This window comes from Capricornis sumatraensis, chromosome 2 (genome assembly GCF_032405125.1).
Source record: "Capricornis sumatraensis isolate serow.1 chromosome 2, serow.2, whole genome shotgun sequence".
NCBI classification, from domain to species: Eukaryota; Metazoa; Chordata; class Mammalia; order Artiodactyla; family Bovidae; genus Capricornis; species Capricornis sumatraensis.
In genome coordinates this window covers 195,572,660-195,593,544 of record NC_091070.1, presented here as the reverse complement: position 1 = coordinate 195,593,544, position 20,885 = coordinate 195,572,660, and the positions used below count along the sequence as shown (strand labels likewise).

The window sequence follows — 20,885 nt, the reverse complement described above, 5'->3', positions numbered from 1 at the left end:
AAACAAAAGGTGGCATATTCATACAACAGAGTATCATTCAGTCTTAAAAAGGAAGAATACATGCTGATACAGCTACAACATGAACCTTGAGGAATTATGACAAATGAAATAAGCCCAATACACAAAAAGACAAATACAATATGATTCCACTTTTATGAGGGACCTAGAGTTGTCAAATTCATAAACACAGTAAGTAAACGGTATTTACCAGGACCTGGTAAGAAGGGGAAATGGGAAGTTCTTGTTTAACTGGTATAGTTTCAGTTTTAGGAGATGAAAAAAATTCTGTAGCTAGATGGATGTGATGGTTGTACAATAATGTGAAGGTATTTAATACCACTAACTGTATACTTAAAAATGGCTAAAATGGTAAATTTTATATCATGTATTTTTCACCACAATGTTAAAATACCCACTTATCAGAAAAAAAGTGAACAATATGCCCCTCTCCCCAAATAAAGATTCTCATCCACTGGGCTCCTTTTATATGCTCTGTGAGAACAGTAATTGATTCACCCATTCATTCAGTAATATTATGTCCCCAGGTATGGTTTAAGGTTCTTGGGAGATATCAGTGAATAAAAAGATTCAAGTTCCTGTGGATGCCAAAATTTAGTAGGAGGAAAAGGAGATAAATAAGAGAAAAACACAGAAATTTACTTAGTACACTAAAGGTAATAAGCCAAAATACAGTAAGAAGGAGTAAAGAACATTATGGTAGGAGTGCTGGGCTAGATGATAAGGTGACATTTTGGCCAAGATTTGTTAGAGGTAACAGAGATCATCCTGTGGATATATGGAGAAAAATCATCCTAGGAATGGGGAACAGCTAAGAGTAAAGGGCCCAAGGAACATGAGCCTGTTTCTTGAGCAAAAGTAAGGTCAGTGTGATTGGAGCAGAGTGAGTAAAGGTAATAACAATGAGATATTATTAGAGAGCTTTAGGCCATTGTAAGGCTTTTACTGTATATAATTTGAAGGTAGAATCAGTAGCATTTCTTGATACATGAGAGACAGTAAGAGAAAAAAAAAGAACCAAGGATGATTCTAAGATTTTAGGTCTTAACAATGTTAAAGATGAAATTACCATGGATTAGGATGGGGAAAGCTCTTTGCTGCATTTACTGTGAGAATGAAGACCATTCTCAGCAGACTGCCAACATTCCAGAAAAATTTTTGACATTACTCTGAAAGGACAGACAGTTACTGTGAAGGGCCCAAGAGGTACCCTTCAATCACATCAATGTAGAACTCAGTCTCCTTGGAAAGAAAAAGAAGAGGCTCTGGGCTGACATATGGGGAAACAGAAAGGAACTGGCAACTGTTCACAGGATCTGTAGTCAGAGCATGATCAAGGGTGTTATACTGGGCTTCTGTTACAAGATGTGGTCTGTGTATGTCCACTTCCCCATCAGCGTTGTTATTGAGAAAACTGGTTCTCTTGCTGAAATTTGAAATTTTCTGGGTGAAAAATACACCCACAGGGTTCAGATGAGGCCAGGGGCTACTTGTTCAGTATGTCAAACCCAGAAAGATGAGACAATTCTTGAAGCAAACAATAATGAACTTGTGTCAAATTTGGCTGCTTTGATTCAGCAAGCCTCCACAGTTGAGGACAAGGATATCAGAAAAACTTTGGATGGTATCTATGTTTCTGAAAAAGGAACAGTTTAGCAGGCTGATGAATAAGATCTGAGTGGTCCGGCTGCAGAAACAGCAAGATGCCAGATGGTTCTATGGACTCAACTATGATATTTTAAAGAGGCAATAAAAAGTCTTTTGATTTGAGGGGAAAAAAAAAAAAAGATGGGGAAAGATTCAAGAGAAGCAGGTTTAGGGAGGAAGATTAGGTGTTTGGTGTTAGACACATTGTGTTAGATGTCAATAGATAACTGGATACAGGTGTCTGGAGTTCACAGGAAAAAGTGTAGCTAGAGTTAGAAATCAACACGGAGAGAGTATGTAAAACCATAAAACCAGATGAGAACCCCAAGGAATACAGACAGAGAAGATAAGTTTAGAGTCTAAGACCTAGAGCAACACAACATAAAGAAGTTGGGGAGAAGAGAAAGAATTAGAAAAGAGAGAGAAGGAAGGACCAAAGAGGTTGGCGGAAAACTAGAGACATCATCTGAATGTGAGTCCATCTATTACTACTTCCTTAACCTTGTGAAATGGCTTCATCTCTTCATTTCTTGGTTTTCCTGTCTGTACAATAAACATAACAGCAATTTTCTCAGGTAGTTGCTCTGAGAATTAAACAAGATCAAATATGAGAAAATAGCACATGTAGTGCTGGAACTAAGCAAGTGCTCAGTAAATGGTATCTATTACTATGATGATAATAACAAACCTTAGCCCACTTCCAGTCTACTATAGTCATTTACTCTACCACTTTACAGGAAATGAGCCAGGAACTGGAAATCAAAGAGAAGACCAACAGAGGCAACAGAAACCTACAGCGAGACCACAATTTACCACTTTAGCCTTATTTAACCTGATTATTCCTCTATCTGTAAGTAAGCTTTATCAAATGTCTGTTTTTCTTTGAACATGCACTATATGTCCTTCCTCCATTCCTCGCTCATGTTACTCTCTTTGCTTTAACTACTCTTCCCATGTCTACTTCTGTAGGCCATTCTTTCAAGGCATACCACAAAGGCCACCTTCTGCTCTGAAATCATTCATGAGTTGCCCTAAAGGGAGGCCATCTCCCTTTTCTTTAAATGCTTGCAGTGTTAATGAATTCTCATGGCACTTACCATTCCTCAGTGTGGTCAATCAAGAGTTAATTAAAATGTATTAACCTTTCATTTTATTCTCTTAGGTTATCCTTTCTTATAATATCCCTATCAATACATTAATTCATCAGTTCAAAACTGAGACTCTAAAAGAGCAAATGTATTTTAAAAAGATACAATCTGACCACTTTTATTACAATAAGCCTTTTAGAAATCTTATTTGCTGTAGTTCTAAATTTTGGGTTAAATCCAAACCCAGCACTACATTAGATCTTTTTTCTACATATCTGCTTGATATTAATCTTCAAGCTGAAAACAAATAATGCACACTGTTAAGTATCATCTTGATATTTGCACAAGAAATTCAAATTGTGAAGGCATTTCTATACTAATCTTTCTCTACACTCATAATCCTCAATTTGTCATAATCAGCAAATTCCTACACTCAATAACTCACTCTATTTTCAACTAGAAAAACAAGGCATCCTATTTTTAGCATGATATTGAAGTATTTACATGTTTGAGTCTACTTCTAATTCCCTGCTCTCCTGGACAACTACTGAATAGAGAGAAAGAAACAGTTACTTAGTTGAAAAAGCTTTTAGACTATCAGACATAGGTTTGAATCTTGGCTTTACTGTTCAAATCTAATAAAACAGTAAATCTTGACCAAGTTACTTAATGTTCCTATCTTCAGTTTCCTGACCTTTAAAATGGAAATATTGGATTTATTTGGTGGTTCAGTGGTTAAGACTCTGCACTTCCACTACAGAGGGTACCAGTGCAATCTTTGATCTGGGAAGTTCCACATGCTGCAAGGTGCAGCCTAAATAAATAAAGGTATGACATACTTGGGGTGTGTTAAAAGGCAAAGACTCTTTTATAATGAAAAATTAAAAACAGACAAAAATAAAAAGCTAGTATAATGAACCCTCATGTATTTATTGCTTAGCTTTAGTACTTAGCAACTTTATTTCCTAAACACAGTTGTTTATTCACTCCACAAGATTATTTTGACACAAACCCCAATTTAATCACTTCATCTCTAAATCTGACATAATGTATCCTAAGATAAAGACTTGTTTAGTTTCTCTGGTTTTGGCCATGCTATGCAGCATGTGCAATCTTAGTTCCCTGACCAGGGATTGAACCTGTGCCCCTTGTAGTGGAAGTGCACAGTCTTAATCACTGCACTGACAGGGAACTCTGAAGACTGTTTTTTAAAAGACAAAACTAAAATAGCATTTTCATATCATCTTAAAAAATTTAAAAATTTCTTAATGTCAATCTGTCCAAATTTCTTTCATCTCATAAATCTTTTTTTAGTTGATTTATTCAAATCAAGTACAAGCAAGATCTACAAATATTATTTACATGATATGCTCCTTAAATTTGTTTTTACTTTTAAGTTCCTTTCCCCTTCTCTTTTTTTTTTTTCCCCTATAATATTTCTGTTGGAGAAACATGGGAAATCCCAAGGGAGTTTTGCTAATATGGGAAGCCACTAATTTTTAAATTTAGGTCACGATCCATGAGAAACAATGCTGACTTTGAAACTGCCAAGGAACACTGTCTTTTAGAAAGCAAAAAAACATTTTTATTGGTTTTACTGACATTTGCTAGAGTACATATTAAGCTCTTTAACATGAACAGTAAATGAGATAATAAATGATAAGAAAAGTGGAAAGTAATATGCAAACACCATTGTTTTTATTGGTAGAAATAATAGGATATATTTAGGTTGGTGCAAAAGTAATTGTGGTTTAATATTGTTGAAATTTGCCATTTGATATTGGAATACATTCTGATATAAATGATTATGTTATATATCGTTTTGATGTACCTTTCCTATTTTATGCTTTTTGCTAATAAATTTTACTTGCTGTTTATTTTAGATGCATTGCAGACTATGAAAATGATGTTAGGCAAAAAGCAAATTAGAGCGATCTTCATATTTAAGTTCAAAAATGGGTCAAAGCAGCAGAGATGACTCGCAAAATCAACAATGCATTTGGCCCAGAAACTGCTAATGAACGTACAGTACACTGGTAGTTCAAGAAGTTTTGCAAAGGAGACAAGAGCCTTGAAGGTGACAAGAAAAGTGGCCAGCTATGAGAAGTTGACAACAACCAATTGAGAGCAATCATTGAAGCTGATCATCTTACAACTACACAAGACGCTGCCCAAGAACTCAACGTTGACCAGTCTACAGTCATTTGGGATTTGAAGCAAACTGGAAAGGTGAAAAAGCTCAAGAAGCGAGTGCCTCAAGAACTGACCACAAATCAAAAAAAAAATCATCACCTTTAAGTGTTGTCTTCTCTTATTCTATGCAACAATGAATCATTTCTCAACTTGATTGTGAGGTGCGATGAAAAGCGGATTTTTATACAACCAGCAACAAACAGGTCAGTGGTTGGACAGAGAAGCAGCTCCAAAGCACTTCCCAAAGCCAAACTTGCACCAAAAAAGGGTCATGGTCACTGTCTGGTGGTCTGCTGGAGGTCTGGTCCACTACAGCTTTCTGAATCACAGTGGAACCATTACATCTGAGAAGTATGCCCAGTAAATCGATGAGATGAATGGAAAACTGCAACACTTAGAGCTGGCAATGGTCAATAAAAGGACCCAATTCTTTTCTGAGACAACACCCAACCACAGGTCAAACAACCAATGCTTCAAAAATTGAACAAATTGGGCAGTGAAGTTTTGGCTCATCTGCTATATTCACCTGACCTCTCACCAACTGACTAACACTTCTTCAAGTATCTTCAACAACTTTTTACAGGGAAAATGCTTCCACAACCAGCAGGGTGCAGAAAATGTTTTCCAAGAGTCTGTCAAATCCTGAAGCACGAATTTTTATGCTTCAGGAATAAAATTTATTTCTCATTGGCAAAAATGTGTTGATTTTAATAGCTTCTATTTTGATTAATACAGATGTGTTTGACCCCATTACTGTTGTTGTTCAGTTGTTCATTTGTGTCTGACTCTTTGAGACCTCATGGACTGCAGCACAGCAGGCTTCCCTGTCCTTCACCATCTCCCAGCGCTTGCTCAAACTCATGTCTGTTGAGTCAGTGATGCCATCCAACCACCTTGTCCTCTGCTGCCCCTTCTCCTCCTGCCTTCAATCTTCCCCAGCATCAGGGTCTTTTCCCATGGGTCAGCTCTTCGCATCAGGTGGCCAAAGTATTGGAGCTTCAGCTTCAGCTTTAGTCCTTCCAATGAATATTCAGGGTTGATTTCCTTTAGGATTGACTGTTTTGATCTCCTTGCATTCCAAAGGGCTCGCAAGAGTCTTCTCTAACACCACAGTTCAAAAGCATTAATTCTTCAGCACTCAGCCTTCTTTAAGGTCCAACTCACATCCAAACATGACTCCTGGAAAAACCATAGCTTTGACCCTAGTTAAAATGATTTAAAATTCAGGGTCTGAAAGCACAATTACTTTTGTACCAATCTAATAACTATGCAATAATCTTAAAGCCATAAGCAAGTAAGTACAAGAATATATTTGATGAAGACCAAAAAAAAAGAAGTTGAAAGAAAGGGTGATGTTTACTGTTCAAAGAAAATTATTTCCTTACCTGAATCGCTTGCTGCAACAACAACTGTTCCACCAGGAGCAAAAGGATCATTGTGCTTTAATGTTTCTACCTAAACAAATTACACAAAGTCATGATTGAGAGAGGAAACTTTTCATAGCTGAAAGTTTATTGCCACACCAAAGAAAATATTCTTCACAAACTCTCAACTAATTAAGAAACACAAGGCATTAGGAACAAATATTTACCCCTACTGATTTACAATCTTATTAAATTGAAATGATTCATATCATTTTCTAATCTTTTACTGTAAAACATAACATACATTCAGAAAAATGTATGGAACATTATGAACCATTTAATAAAAGGTATCAAGTGAACATCTATGAAACTGCCAACATCTCAAAAGTCTTCATGTGCCTGTTCTAATCACAATCCCATCCCTCCCCTCTGTAAAGATCATTATTACCCTGGCATTGGTATCCATTTCTTTCCTTCATAATTTTGCTACTTGTTTAGATGCACACTATTCTTTAACTTTCATTTTGAAATAACGGTAGATTTCTAGAATAGCTATAAAGACCTCTTATATTCCCTTCACCCAACTTCCTCTAACGTTTATGCGTGTGTGTTTGTATGTGTGTGTGTGTTTGTGTGTGTGTGAGAGAGAGAGAGAGAGAGAGAGAGAGAGAGAGAGGATGCTTTCTATTAAAAAAAAAATTTAGCCACTTTCAATAATATGCCATGTAAAAAATCTGGATCAAATGGTAAGCATGAATGGCTACAAAGAGTGAGGACTTTGTAATGTTTTATAGAAGCCAGAGATTCTGATTACTGAACTATCTTCCTACTTCAGCTTGGTTTTAAATCAGAGTCAAACAAAATGTGTATCTAGGAAGGTAACTGAACTTTCTGGCATCAGGTACTTTTTAAGAGGCCGGCTAAAAGTCGTCTTGGCATACAATTAAATAAAAGGGGGACAAAAAGAGTTTTGGAATATTTATCTCCTACTCTGACTCATGACTATCAATGTCATCTGTATTACACAATCTACTTCTAATCATCAAGAACTTAGGTTATTACAACCGAACGTCAAAGGATATTACAGAGCTCAAGTAATACAGATGTATTTGACAAGAGAGAAACAATGCTCACTGAGACTTACAATATATTCTCTTTTTATAAAACGGGATCCATTAAAACTACTTGCAGAAAGAATAACTAGTGATGTTTTTAGAACTGAAAATTTTAACTGATGGTTAACTTACATTTTTATAAAATGAACACACTAGCTTGTACTCTGATTATCTGCTAAATGAATAAACAGCAATCAAGGGGGGAAAAAAAAATCAAGCTGGTCTGTATAGCAAAGTAACTCTCCATGGTTCCTAATACGGGAGTTAAAATACCAATGTGAGACAAAGTCACTGACATGATAACACAAGTCACCAACTATTAATGCTTCTTCTCTCAACTGTTGAGAGAAGGAAAAACTAACAGACCTGGTTTTAAACAGCTTGTAGATTTTATTTACCATCACAGAGAGAGAAATAGAAAAAGTAGGCCTATATGTGTGTCAGATTTAATTCTATTCTTTATCATACACTGTGTATGAGTGCTAAGTTGCTTCAGTCATGTCTGACTCTGTGACCCCATGGACTGTAACCTGCCAGGGTTCTCTGTCTATGGGATTCTGCAGGCAGGGATACTGGAGTGGGTTGCCACGCCCTCCTCCAGGGGATTTTCCCGACCCAGGGATTGAACCTGGGTCTCTATGTCTCCTGCATTGGCAGGCAGGTTCTTTACCACTAGTGCCACATGGGAAGCCCACACGCTGTGCACGTACCCTAAAAGGGCACTGAGACAGCAAGAGGAACAGGATGGACTGTGCAGCCCATGAAGGAGTAAGCACCCACAAAACTCTCTTTATATTATGTTCAGTTTGGTAATTAGGCAATTTAATATACGAAAGTAATTTGCATGACTAAAATTCAGATGGTGTGATTTTATAATTAATGTTCCAAATCCTCCTATAAGGTCACCTAACCTAATCTATCACTGAAATTCTCTTTTCTACATCAGCCATCCATTCCCTCCTTTCACAGTATGACTTAGCATGTAGCTACCATATGCTAGCTAGCTAGGATAGTAGAAAATGGCACTTGTTGTTTTGGCTTGTTTTTAAAAATTATGTCCCTCTGAGGAAAGAGACCATCCTTGAAGGAACAAAAAAGACTTGTAAGGAGAGATTCGTATCTTAAGGCATTAACAGAGTCTCTTTGAAAAGAAGAAAGATGATCAAAAGCAAGGGCTTGTAGTTAGGAAAAAATGAGTCTGAATCTTAGACTACAGTGGTGGGACCTTAGATTTTGGTGAGATAGAGTCTGAATTTAGTTCTGTCACTTACTTAGTTACTTACACATAATAACCTCTCATTTACTTATCTTTAAAATGAGGATGATACATGAGCCTCATAGGATTATTGTGATGCTTAAATGAGGTAACACATGAAAAGAACTTAGCACCATGCCTGGCACATATAAGAAATTAGATAAATCTAACTATTATTATATTGCCAATTTGGTGTTTAGTTTACAGTTTTGAATGGAGAAATTAAGAGCTGTCAGCTAGGGCACTGCTGCTTTCAAAAACTGGGCAGAAAGGGGGAAAAGTAGAATGAATAATAGAAAAATTTCACCAGAGGAGAGGAAAAGAAATTAGAAGAGTTGCTTTGGCCTCTTGCTTTTTAAACAATAAGAGTAGATAACAAGAGGCTAAAATAAGGTGAGAGGGAAAGAATTCAGGTTGCAGGCAATTTGAGATGAATTTGGCAAATGGGTCCACACTACAAACTGAGTGTTGTAGGAAAACAGAGTATCCAGTAGCCTGTGGAAACCACAAATATTCAGTCACAGAGGCATTTGCTTAGTTTTACAACAGTGGAAAACACCAGTTGCTGGCCAAGTAGTTCTTTACTGAATACAGTAAGGAAGCAATTCAGGAATACCAAAGTTTATTACCTTTAAAATAATCAATTACGCTTTTAAGGAAGTTCTCTTAATCTAAGAGTATTAATAGACAAAATTTCTGCTTCACATGTCTATCAAGCAACTGCTCCTTTCTAGATCTGGTTTACTTACAGGTGTGAAATATCCTGTCTCAAAAAATAAGCCTTCAAATAAAAACTTAAAAAAACCAAACAAACAAGAAAAAAAATTAAAAACCTTTCCAAAACCATTGATAATTATTGAAATTGGGCTATAGATACACAGAGGTTAAAATACTTCATTATGTTACTCTATTCTGCATGTGTTTAAATATCCTAATATAAAGATTTTGTTTTCAAAGCCTTTGTTTACAAAGCCTCCAGACTTGGTTGTCTGACCTTAGTTAATTTTTCTGAGTTCCACTGTTCTTATTGTTAAAATAGGGACACCACCATCTACTTTGTAAGACTGACGTGAAGATTAGAAACTATGAATATAAAGCCCACAACAGTACGTGGATCATAGTGGGTGGTTTTTAAATAGTAATTGTTGTACTATGTATATTATCAAGAGAGCCTGACATTTAGTGGGAATTAATACATCTTTACAAGAATAACACTCTAGATGTGTCCACAAAATAACAGAAATGATTTTTTTTTAAGATCAACACTGTTCCCTTTAAATTGATTTCATTATTTCAATAACGCATACCAAATATTTTCAAAAAGCTTTACTGGAGACTAGCTTATGGATTTTTAATCAATTATTTTTAAAATCCCCAATGGGATCATATTTTGTCCTTTGAAGGGTGGACTTAGTATTTGGATGACATGAGTATTCTGTCAATTTCAGTGGGTGCTCACAGTCCGAAAGGCCAGTCTGAACCAAAAACTAGATAGGTTCAATGAGATTGAAATTTTTATATCACCCATCAGAAGTAATCTGCAAGAGAATTCTTTCATCACTGTGTATTTCAAGAAACTCACTTAACTCATCCATTTGTAGACAGAACAGAAAAGATCAACTGTATACTCATTTTCTTAAAGACAAAATAAAGTAGGCCAGTAAGTCCTTTGCTTGTTATCTAAATGCCTTATATTGCCACATGGAAGGAACAGGATTTACAAGAAAGGTAAAGGTATGAGTCTCATTCCCAGGAGTTATGGCAGTTTGGCAAACAATTTTCTTGTCTAGAGTGAGTGCCTACTGAATTATTTCTATCTTTCGGATTTGAAAGAAGACTCAAATAGTGTATGATTTTACTACTGGTAAATTGCTTTTTTTCCTACATTTGTCTTTTTCCCTACCTCTTCTCTGACCATTAAACAGAAGTTAACGTATATTTACTGATCACTGAACCAAAGTACAGGCAGGGCATGTGTACTAAATTTTTTGTAAGATATACTTCCTACCCTCAAAAAATTTACTGTCTAGCAATGATTAATGATTTTGTTATCGCACCAGACAATAAACTGTCTGCTCTTAAAAAAGAAAAAAAGAAACTCACTTAGAACATCTGCGGTCCATTTAACATATTTTTAACCCTCCTACTTACCGATGTATTACTGCTATCGCTGGCTGCACTGAAAGGGTCAGTACTTGAAGTGGCAAAAGGATCAGTAGAAGACTGCTTGAAGAAGCAGTCAGATGCAAATGGATCTGACCCTTTGAAAGGATCACCACCGAATGGATCTAAAAAAAACAACACAAATATGAGAGGTTAAAAAATTATTACTCTAAATTTCCTTTCACCGATGACAACTGCCTTAATTAAAAGGCATTTTGAACTCCTGTAGAGTCTAACTCAGGTACTTTATGACTACTTATGTGGGTCATAAAAATGTATAGACAGTTATATCTAGTTAAGCAGTTTTAATTAACATTCTTTACTACTTGTTCATTATTCATTCAAAGCAAGTCAATAACTCCAACACTTATTACACAATGTTGCATATACGCTACGTTTAAATAATTTTCTCTAACCTGGTGATTCTAATTTTGGGGGTGGGGAAAGGATAACAGTTTTCTTCGTGGTTTTGATAAAAGAGTTTTTCACCTAATAAACTGATTTTTTAAGTAAGAACATAATATCAAGTGATCCCATTTTTAAGACCCTTATTCTATGCTATTATAACTAAGAAGAAAGAAAAAAAGAACACATAGGAACGTTAAGTGAAAGCGTTAGTCGTTCAGTCATATCTGACTCTCTTCGACCCCATGGACTTCAGCCCACCAGGCTCCTCTGTCCGTGGGATTCTCCAGGCAAGAATACTGGAGTGGGTTGCCATTCCCTTCTCTACAAAGCTTCCTGACCTAGGGATTGAACCTGGGTCTGCTGCATTGCAGGCAGATTCTTTATCATCTGAGCCACCAGGGAAGCAAAGAAACAACAAAAATTTCTAAATCCATTTCTCTCTCTGGGCTCAATGATAACAGCCAACAGTTTGGAACAGGTTTTGGAAACATAACTAAACAGTATACCAGATTTGAGAAAATCCCAGAAAGAATATTAAAAAGCCTGACACAGTAATTATTTAAGATCTGTAACAGACTGTAATTGTAGGGGGGGAAAATGTCCTAAACCCTATAGTAATGTAGATCATTTTCTTGGCTAATAAGAAAAAAACAGTGTATTAAAAGCATCAAAGAATCATTTGATGTATTAAAAGCATCAAAGTATAAGCACTAATGTTATTTTTTATGAAGTATAGCTAACAGTTTACTAAGCAAATTCACAAGTATCTGTCACTTTTTCTCTGAAAATGCCAGGTACATACAACATCTTAGTGAAGCCTTAGGTCAATTTTAAAACTGAATAAAAAGGAAGTCCATTCCTAAAACTACCTAACTGTGATCTCTCATTCATAAATATAACATAAGCTTATAATTAAGAAGAATTAAAGCTAAGAAGGACTTCAATAAAACACTAACCAATTTTCCCAAAAGGATCATCCTTGAAAGGATCACCTGTGATAAAAGAAATATGTAGAAATCAAAATCACAGTATTTACTATTGTGGCACCATTACTTAAAGGATAACTTCAAAACAGAAGCAAAGTTTGTTTTATTAACCCTACCTCAAAGTAGGTAAGACAATGAATGCTGGCCACCTTTAGGAAATATTTAAAATACTAATAAGTATCACCATTTTAATAAGGGAAGAACATCAATACACCTCATAAAAGAGGCAAATTTGAATCAGAGCCAACTATACTTACCTCCTGACCACAAGGTCAGATTACATGGAGGGGAAAACACAGGCTTGAGGACAAGAATTTTACTAACAAAATGTCTACTTTTCACAGGAGTGCTGGATGAGTATTACCATCAACACTTGAGAAACAAAAATACCAGGCTTCACTGAAGTTAAGAAAAAAAAAGTGCTTAAAGAATTGAAGGGTCTAGAAATAAATCCTTACACATTTATCATCATTTGATTTTTGACAAGAGTGCTAAGACAATTCAATGGGGGAAAGAATAGTCTTTTCAACAAACGGTGCTAGGACAACTGGATATCCACTTGCAAGAGAATTAAGTTGGACCCCTATCTCACACCATGAGATCAAAAGCACAAGAGAAAACATAAATAAATAAATTAGACTCCATCAAAATTAAGACAACATTGAACACAGGAATATAGTTGTAAATCATATGTTTGACGAGGGACTTATATTCAGAATATGTAAAGAATGCCTACAAATCAATAATTAAAAGACAAACAACCAATTTTAAAAAGGGCAAATGATTAGAATAAATATTTCTCCAAAGAAGATATGAGGATCCTGGAATGTGAAGTCAAGTGGGCCTTAGGAAGCATCACTACAAACAAAGCTAGTGGAGGTGATGGAATTCCAGTTGAGCTATTTCAAATCCTGAAAGATGATGCTGTGAAAGTGCTACACTCAATATGCCAGCAAATTTGGAAAACTCAGAAGTGGCCACAGGACTGGAAAAGGTCTGTTTTCATTCCAATCCCAAAGAAAGGCAATGCCAAAGAATACTCAAACTACCACACAATTGCACTCATCTCACACACTAGTAAAGTAATGCTTAACATTCTCCAAGCCAGGCTTTAGCAATACGTGAACCGTGAACTTCCAGATGTTCAAGCTGGTTTTAGAAAAGCAGAGGAACCAGAGATCAAATTGCCAACATTCAATGGATTATTTAAAAAGCAAGAAAGTTCCAGAAAAACATCTATTTCTGCTTTATTGACTATGCCAAAGCCTTTGACTGTGTGGATCACAATAAACTGGAAAATTCTGAAAGAGATGGGAATACTAGACCACTTGACCTGCCTCTTGAGAAACCTATATGCAGGTCAGGAAGCAACAGTTAGAACTGGACATGGAACAACAGACTGGTTCCAAATAGGAAAAGGAGTATGTCAAGGCTGTATACTGTCATCCTGCTTATTTAACTTATATGCAGAGTACATCATGAGAAACGCTAGGCTGGAAGAAGCACAAACTGGAATCAAGATTGCCAGGAGAAATATCAATACCCTCAGATATGCAGATGACACCACCCTTATGGCAGACAGTGAAGAAGAACTAAAGAGCCTCTTGATGAAAGTGAAAGAGGAGAGTGAAAAAGTTGACTTCAAGTTCAACATTCAGAAAACTAAGATCATGGCATCTGGTCCTATCACTTCATGGGAAATAGATGGGGAAACTGGAACCAGTGGCTGACTTTATTTTTCTGGGCTCCAAAATCACTGCAGATAGTGATTGCAGCCATGAAATTAAAAGACGCTTACTCCTTGGAAGCAAAGTTATGACCAACCTAGATAGCATGTTAAAAAGCAGACACATCACTTTGCCAACAAGGCTATGGTTTTTCCAGTGGTTACGTATGGATGTGAGAGTTGGACTATAAAGAAAGCTGAGCGCTGAAGAATTGATGCTTTTGAACTGTGGTGTTGGAGAAGACTCTTGAGAGTCCCTTGGACTGCAAGGAGATCCAACCAGTCCATCCCAAAGGAGATCAGGCCTGGGTGTTCATTGGAAGGACTGATGTTGAAGCTGAAACTCCAATACTTTGGCCACCTGATGTGAAGAGCTGACTCATTTGAAAAGATCCTGATGCTGGGAAAGATTGAGGGCAGGAGGAGAAGGGGGCGACAGAGGATGAGATGGTTGTATGGCATCATCGACTCGATGGACATGGGTTTGGGTGGACTCCGGGAGTTGGTGATGGACAGGGAGGCCTGGCACGCACAGTTCACGGGGTTGCAAAAAGTCGGATACAATTGAGCGACTGAACTGAATTGAATAACCACAGAGAAAGATGTTCAACAATATTAGTCATTAAGGAAATACAATTCAAATCGAAATAAGATACCACTTCACATTCACTACGATGGCTATAATCAAAAGGATAGAGAGGCACAAGTGTTGGCAAAGATATGGAGAAAAGTGCAAGCCACATACACTACTGGTGGGAATATATATATATATAAAATGGTACAGACACTTTGGAAAACAGTTTGGCAGCTCTTCAAATGATTCAACAGAGTACTATGATCTGATATACACCCCAGAGAAAAGTAAACATATATTCACACAAAAACTTGTACATGAGTATTCACAACAGCATTATTCAAGACAGCCAAAAAAGTGGAAACTACCCAACAGTCCATCAACCAATGAATAAGTAAAATGTGGTACATCCATAACATAGTATTCATCAATAAAACAGAAAGAAATGTTGAAACATACTAAAATATGAGTAATCCTTCAAAATATTAGGCAAATAAATGATTCCAGACATAAAAAAGCATATATTGTATAATCCCATAAGTATGCACATCTATAGAGACAGAAAATAGATCAGTGGTTGGGCGAATTGAGGTTTAGGGGAACAGGCAATGACTTATAATGGGTATGCAGTTGCTCTATGGGGTAATAAAACTTGTTCCAAAACTAGATTTTAGTGAGAATTATACAACTATGAAAATGTACTCAAACCATTTAATTGTATACTTTAAATGCTCAATTTATATATCTTTTAACACTATATATATATGTGTGTGTGTGTGTGTATTAATAAAGAAGTTTTCTTAGTAGAGTTCTAATTTCTAGGCTCATTCTGGCCATGCCTCTGAGCAAATTATTCCATTTATGTTTCTTAGTTTCCCATCTTTAAAACTGGTAAAAAACAGACCTATCAGTTTCACAAGGTTAGTTTGGAAATAAATAAAAAGAAGTTTAACACAAGTGGTATCAGGTATTTTAATTTATTGAACTTGTGATTCTTCAATAAGACTTTAGGCAGCTACAAACTACTACAGGCAGGGATTGGAGCTACTAACTACTATTGTTTCGGTCATTATAAAAGCATGGTGTTGGCACTTTTGGTAAATAATTGCTGGTTGACTTAAGACTGCCCAATCTCTTCTCTTTCTTTGGGTCTCTATTCTGAAGAAGAAACATACTCTTAATCAGGGGTTCCTAAGACATAATCAAATGCTTAGTTCCAGGATTTAGTTGCCTGGGGAGGACAAATACTAAAGTCTGACCATATAAAAACATCATTCTCTTTTCTACTTTTGCTATAACAGGTAGGCTATCAAAACTGAAGCCCAAATTCCTATATGGTCCTTTTTGGTAAATCTGTAATGTAAATATAAGAATACTTACTGCCAACAAAAGGATCAGACTGGAAAAAATCCAAGTTTGAATCTGCAACTGGATTTGTCAGTGGACTTGTTTCTACATTAAATGGATCTTCCTAAAAATAATTTTAAATTAAAAAAAAAAGGTTTTAGAAACCAAAAGTTTTAAAAGGTAACATCTTAAAATAAAATAGCATGTTTGAAAAATCAACTGATGGTGATACAACAAATATTTTTGTGGTCATAAAGTCCATTTAACACATTTTTCTCTTTCCTTAGCATTAAATAGTATATAACCCATATTGAGAAGAGAATGATAAGAACATTTACATATTAATATAGAATTATTTTTACCTCTTTTGAACGTCTGTCACTATTAAATTCAGGACAAACTTTTTCATTAACAGCTACAGTCATCTCTTCATTTTCATCAGTCACACAAGAAGGCAGTATTTCAGGACTACTTCTTGCCTACAAAATATTAATCCTTCAAAATATTAATTCTTCACAATATATTTTCTACTTAGAAGAAGAAACTGACAAAGAAGAGTCAAAAATTACTAGAAATTTTTAAAAGATAAGCAGAATACATTCATTGGATGACTTCTATAATATTTCTTAGGAAAATGATATCACCAAGCCTCAAAACCACTCAAGGCCAGAAAACTGCAGTTCTTTCTTAACTACTTCCCTCTGGTTATCCCCTAGCTAGATTCCAAGTCTTATGGAGTCTACTTCTCATCTATTTCTCAAATTCTTCCATTCTTCTCCATCCTGACTGTCACTATCATTCATTTATAGCATCATCATTTTTGGTACATATTCAGTTCAGTTCAGTCGCTCAGTCATATCTGACTCTTTGTGACCCCATGAATCACAGCACACCAGGCCTCCCTGTCCATCACCAACTCCCGGAGTTCACTCAGATTCACGTTCATCGAGTCAGTGATGCCATCCAGCCATCTCATCCTCTGTCGTCCCCTTCTCCTCCTGCCCTCAATCCCTCCCAACATCAAAGTCTTTTCCAATGAGTCAGCTCTTCACATGAGGTGGCCAAAGTACTGTAGTAATAATATTCCAACTGCCTTCCTACCTCCAATATTTGTCCTCCACATCTATCCTTCTCAGGGCAGCCCAAATAATAGATCTAAAATAGGAATCTAATCATGATCTTCTGGTTAGAAGTCCTTCAATGACATCATTCCTTTCTGCATTTAGATCAGTAGATAATAAGGCTTAAGAAGTGGCAAAGCCAATTTCTATTTCATACCATTCTATGTCTTTGAAGGATAACCTAGTAATTTGCATTTTGTGCTTAAAAGAATATTGTGCAGTTCAAGACTGCACTGTACAACTAACACTAAATCTGTTAATTTTAAATCCTTAGTATCTATCAAATTTGTATTCCTCTCAGCTACTGGTCAGATCCAGGTTAAAACAATTCTCACACAGACTACCCCAATAGTCTCTCACCATATCTCAGTATGTCCAGTCCTATTCTCCAATCTATAATCCACTTTAAAAGAATTTTTGGTGGCACCCTACAGCTTGTGGGATCTTAGTTCTCTGACCAGTAATTGAACCCAGGCTACAGCAATGAAAGCACTGACCAAGTCCTAACCACCGGACTGCCAGGGAATGCCTTATCCAGATTTTCTAAAAGGTAAACTCAATCCTGTCACTTCTTGCTTAAAAATTCTTCAATGGCTACTCACTCTAGTAAGGCGAATTTCCCAACGCTGCAAGGTGAATCCAAATTTCTTACTCTTTGGTCCTTTCTAACCTAAAAGTGGTCATTTTTATCTAGGCACATATCATAATCACCTACGGAATTTGTTTTTAAAAACATATGTACCTGGGCCCAACCCAGAAACTCTAGTTCAACAAGTTTGGCATGGGGCACAGATATCTCTATCTTGATTAAAAGTACCAGAGGTAATGCAGGTAACCTACAGGAGACAGCCTCATCTGCTACCAATTCATCCCTCACCATCACAAAACATCCTCGGAAAACTTCTCATGATCCCGTGCAACATGTTTTCTCCCATTACATACTTATGCTAATGCTGTTTCCTCTGCCAGAAATGTACCACCTTCTCCTTTGCTTAACCTCTTCTCACTTCAGTGGTCACTTGTAAAACTTCCCTATGACATCCTCTTTGAGCCTCCTCCAAGTTGTCCTACCTGAATAGCCTATTTACTTTATCACAGCCTTTTAACACAGTGTTACACAACTAGACTGCATGCAGCTGGAAGACAGGGTTAAAGGTCTTTTGTCTCTGTAGCTCTCATTTGGAAGAGCAGCACTCTTGCATTAGCCGATATTCTCAAAAAGAAAACAGTAAATAAATGTCTTCAACATTATGAAATAATTACTTTCAGCTTTGGATGAGATTACCTAAAAATAAATACTACCTTCAGAAGTTACTATCTACAGAACCACAACTTTGAAAACATAACAAGTAGATCTATAACAAATAGATCAGTTAAAATCACATTTTGTACTAGTTTAAACTGTTAGAATCCACCCTTGCTTTCTCAATTGTCTCAGATGAGGCAAGGCCCCATATTTATATTAGGTATGATGTCAACAAAACTTTCATCTGAATCATTTTTTTTCCTTCTGAAGTTGGTTATGGAATTGAAGGAACTATTAGACTCACTGGAGACTCCTGGTGTATGGGCTCAGACTCTAGGTTGCTCTGGCCTTCAGTGTGCTCATTAAGATTGGCTGTTTCACTGCTGCTGGTACTGAGGCTGCAATAATCTGTAGCACCATTTACAAGAATGCTGTGTGGACTACTGCACCAATTTAATTGATTATTATGGTTTTCCAACTCTTTCATTTCCACAAGCTTCATTTGCATCTGTCAACACAAAGCAGAAATACAAAACAGAATTTAGCAGAAAGACATTTTTAGACAAAAACTAGACAAAATTATTAGAAAGATATGTGATAAAATAACTATATGCTTAGACTTGATCAAGGATAAATTTGCTTTCATTAAAGAATGCAGCAAGACTTAGAGAAAAGGATTTCAGTAATCCATCCCAGGAAGTTCTCCTCCTGAAATCACAGTATATATGGATTTGCTTTTGTACATCTTTTGAAAGACCCAAGAATTTTTAATATCTGCTAATCAGCAGTCCTTTAGAATATAACTAGAAAAAGTGTCAGAGTATTGGGAAAAAGATGGCAAAGCGGTAGTGCAAGACAAGATTTTGTGATGATGCTTTAGAAGAGGGAGAGGAAAGAGAGGAAGAGTTCATAAGACTTTGGAGCCATTCATATTCCTATTGGGAAGAAGAGAAGTGAAAACAAAGGTGCAATGAGCTAGTGTCCTACTCCCTGGCATTATTTATTAATGGGCTAGAACCTTAAGGAGTAGTCTCTAAATCTAAAATATACCAAACAGGTTAAATGAAGGACAAAGCTTTTTTTAATTTCAATATCCATTGACTTTCTATACCTGGGACAACACAATAAATTGTAATATATACAAAAAGAAAAATGTGGGGAACTAGAAGGAAAAAATGCTTATTTATACCAATATCTACAATAAAAACACATTTATATATATTTCAAAGAAATTGAGACAACAGAATCAAAAATTGTTTCTAGTGAAAAAAACAATAAACAGAACTTTACTGAAAAGTACCATTTTCATAAAATATATATATATTTTTTAATTACATTGGTGTCCTCTATTTATTAGCATGTTATATATATATTTTTTCTAGCAAATATAAAAATTACCTATTGATATTCTGTAAATCAAGGCTCTGTTCCCTAATCTTATTCCCCTAATATTTCCCATAAAGTTTTTAAGTTGCTCAATTTGGAATCTGTAATTTATCAAAGGAAAAGTCAGGATCATAACCTGGAAAAAGAACACTATATTGGATAAGGAGACAGATGTACATCTAGCTCCATCACCTTCTAATTATCAGGTTATCTTAGTCAAAGTACCCTCTCCAAGCTTCCATTTTTTAATCCATAGAGGTAGTAAGAACTATCTTCATAGAAGACCATTATGTGAAGTAAAAGATATATTTAAAAGAACTCTGTAAAATGTAAAGGCCTGTGTAAACAAAGGACAATGTGTGTGAAAGTACCTAGCACACTACGTTTCTCACTACTATAACAATTAAAATTTCCTATTCCTTTTCTACTAATTTACTCTATTTTTAAAAAGTTAAAGACTTGAAGCCTTTTGAGGATAGAGACCAAATTTTTGTTATTAACTTTGTATCTCTAACATCTAGCACAATGATGCATACTGTAAGTGCTTAATAAATGTTCACTGAAAAACACAAGTATTATGCTTATATATTTAAACAGTGGGCATCAGTGTGTGTGTGTGTATACACATTTCATTTTGTGTGTATATATATATATTGTGTATATATACACACAAGATTTAAACTAACAATCAAAAATACCACACATTTATAACAAAGCATATGCCTTGTATATTCCTAGTGCTATAGAACAGTGGTTTATAAACTTACTTTTACTTTAATCTACAGAAAGAAATAGAGTTTACACTTTGACCCAGTAAATATATATGTACATATGTCTCTCTGTGCGTGTGTATATATACATAAAACATACATATAGATGCATATATCATACATATAACTATACATTTACACACATACAGAGGGGTGAAACAAGTTTCATGAAGTAATACTCATCCTTATGTGTAATGTACGCTGTTATTTCTATTCTCTTTTATTTCATTAAAAAATTTATCATGACCATTAAATCAATCTTAATGCTACTACCTTGCAGTCTAAAATTTAAAACATTACTCACCACATAGATGAAGCAGTCAGGTGAAATACTTGCCTATCAAAGAGTTCTATTTAGAACAGTTTGTTCCTTATAGTTATTCCTGAGACAATCAACAGAATCATGAACACAACCTGGCTTTCCTGTGTCTGATTCTCCCATGCACCTGCCATTAAGCCTGTGTTTTTCCTTACTCTC

General features: G+C 35.8%; 1 protein-coding gene and 1 pseudogene across 1 annotated transcript in view; one reads left to right on the top strand and one right to left on the bottom strand.

Moving 5' to 3' along the window:
- The window catches only part of EPS15 (epidermal growth factor receptor pathway substrate 15), a 62,829-nt gene that overhangs the window by 20,896 nt on the left and 21,048 nt on the right, over nucleotides 1-20,885 (bottom strand). Inside the window, exons 4-9 of the mRNA XM_068965052.1 lie at nucleotides 18,556-18,759; nucleotides 16,247-16,363; nucleotides 15,918-16,008; nucleotides 12,208-12,243; nucleotides 10,832-10,968; nucleotides 6,332-6,401 (exon numbers count right to left, since the gene is read on the bottom strand). Coding sequence (XP_068821153.1) covers nucleotides 6,332-6,401; nucleotides 10,832-10,968; nucleotides 12,208-12,243; nucleotides 15,918-16,008; nucleotides 16,247-16,363; nucleotides 18,556-18,759 — 655 coding nt within the window. The remainder of the gene's footprint in view (nucleotides 1-6,331; nucleotides 6,402-10,831; nucleotides 10,969-12,207; nucleotides 12,244-15,917; nucleotides 16,009-16,246; nucleotides 16,364-18,555; nucleotides 18,760-20,885) is intronic.
- LOC138073600 (large ribosomal subunit protein uL6 pseudogene) lies at nucleotides 854-1,689 on the top strand (annotated as a pseudogene).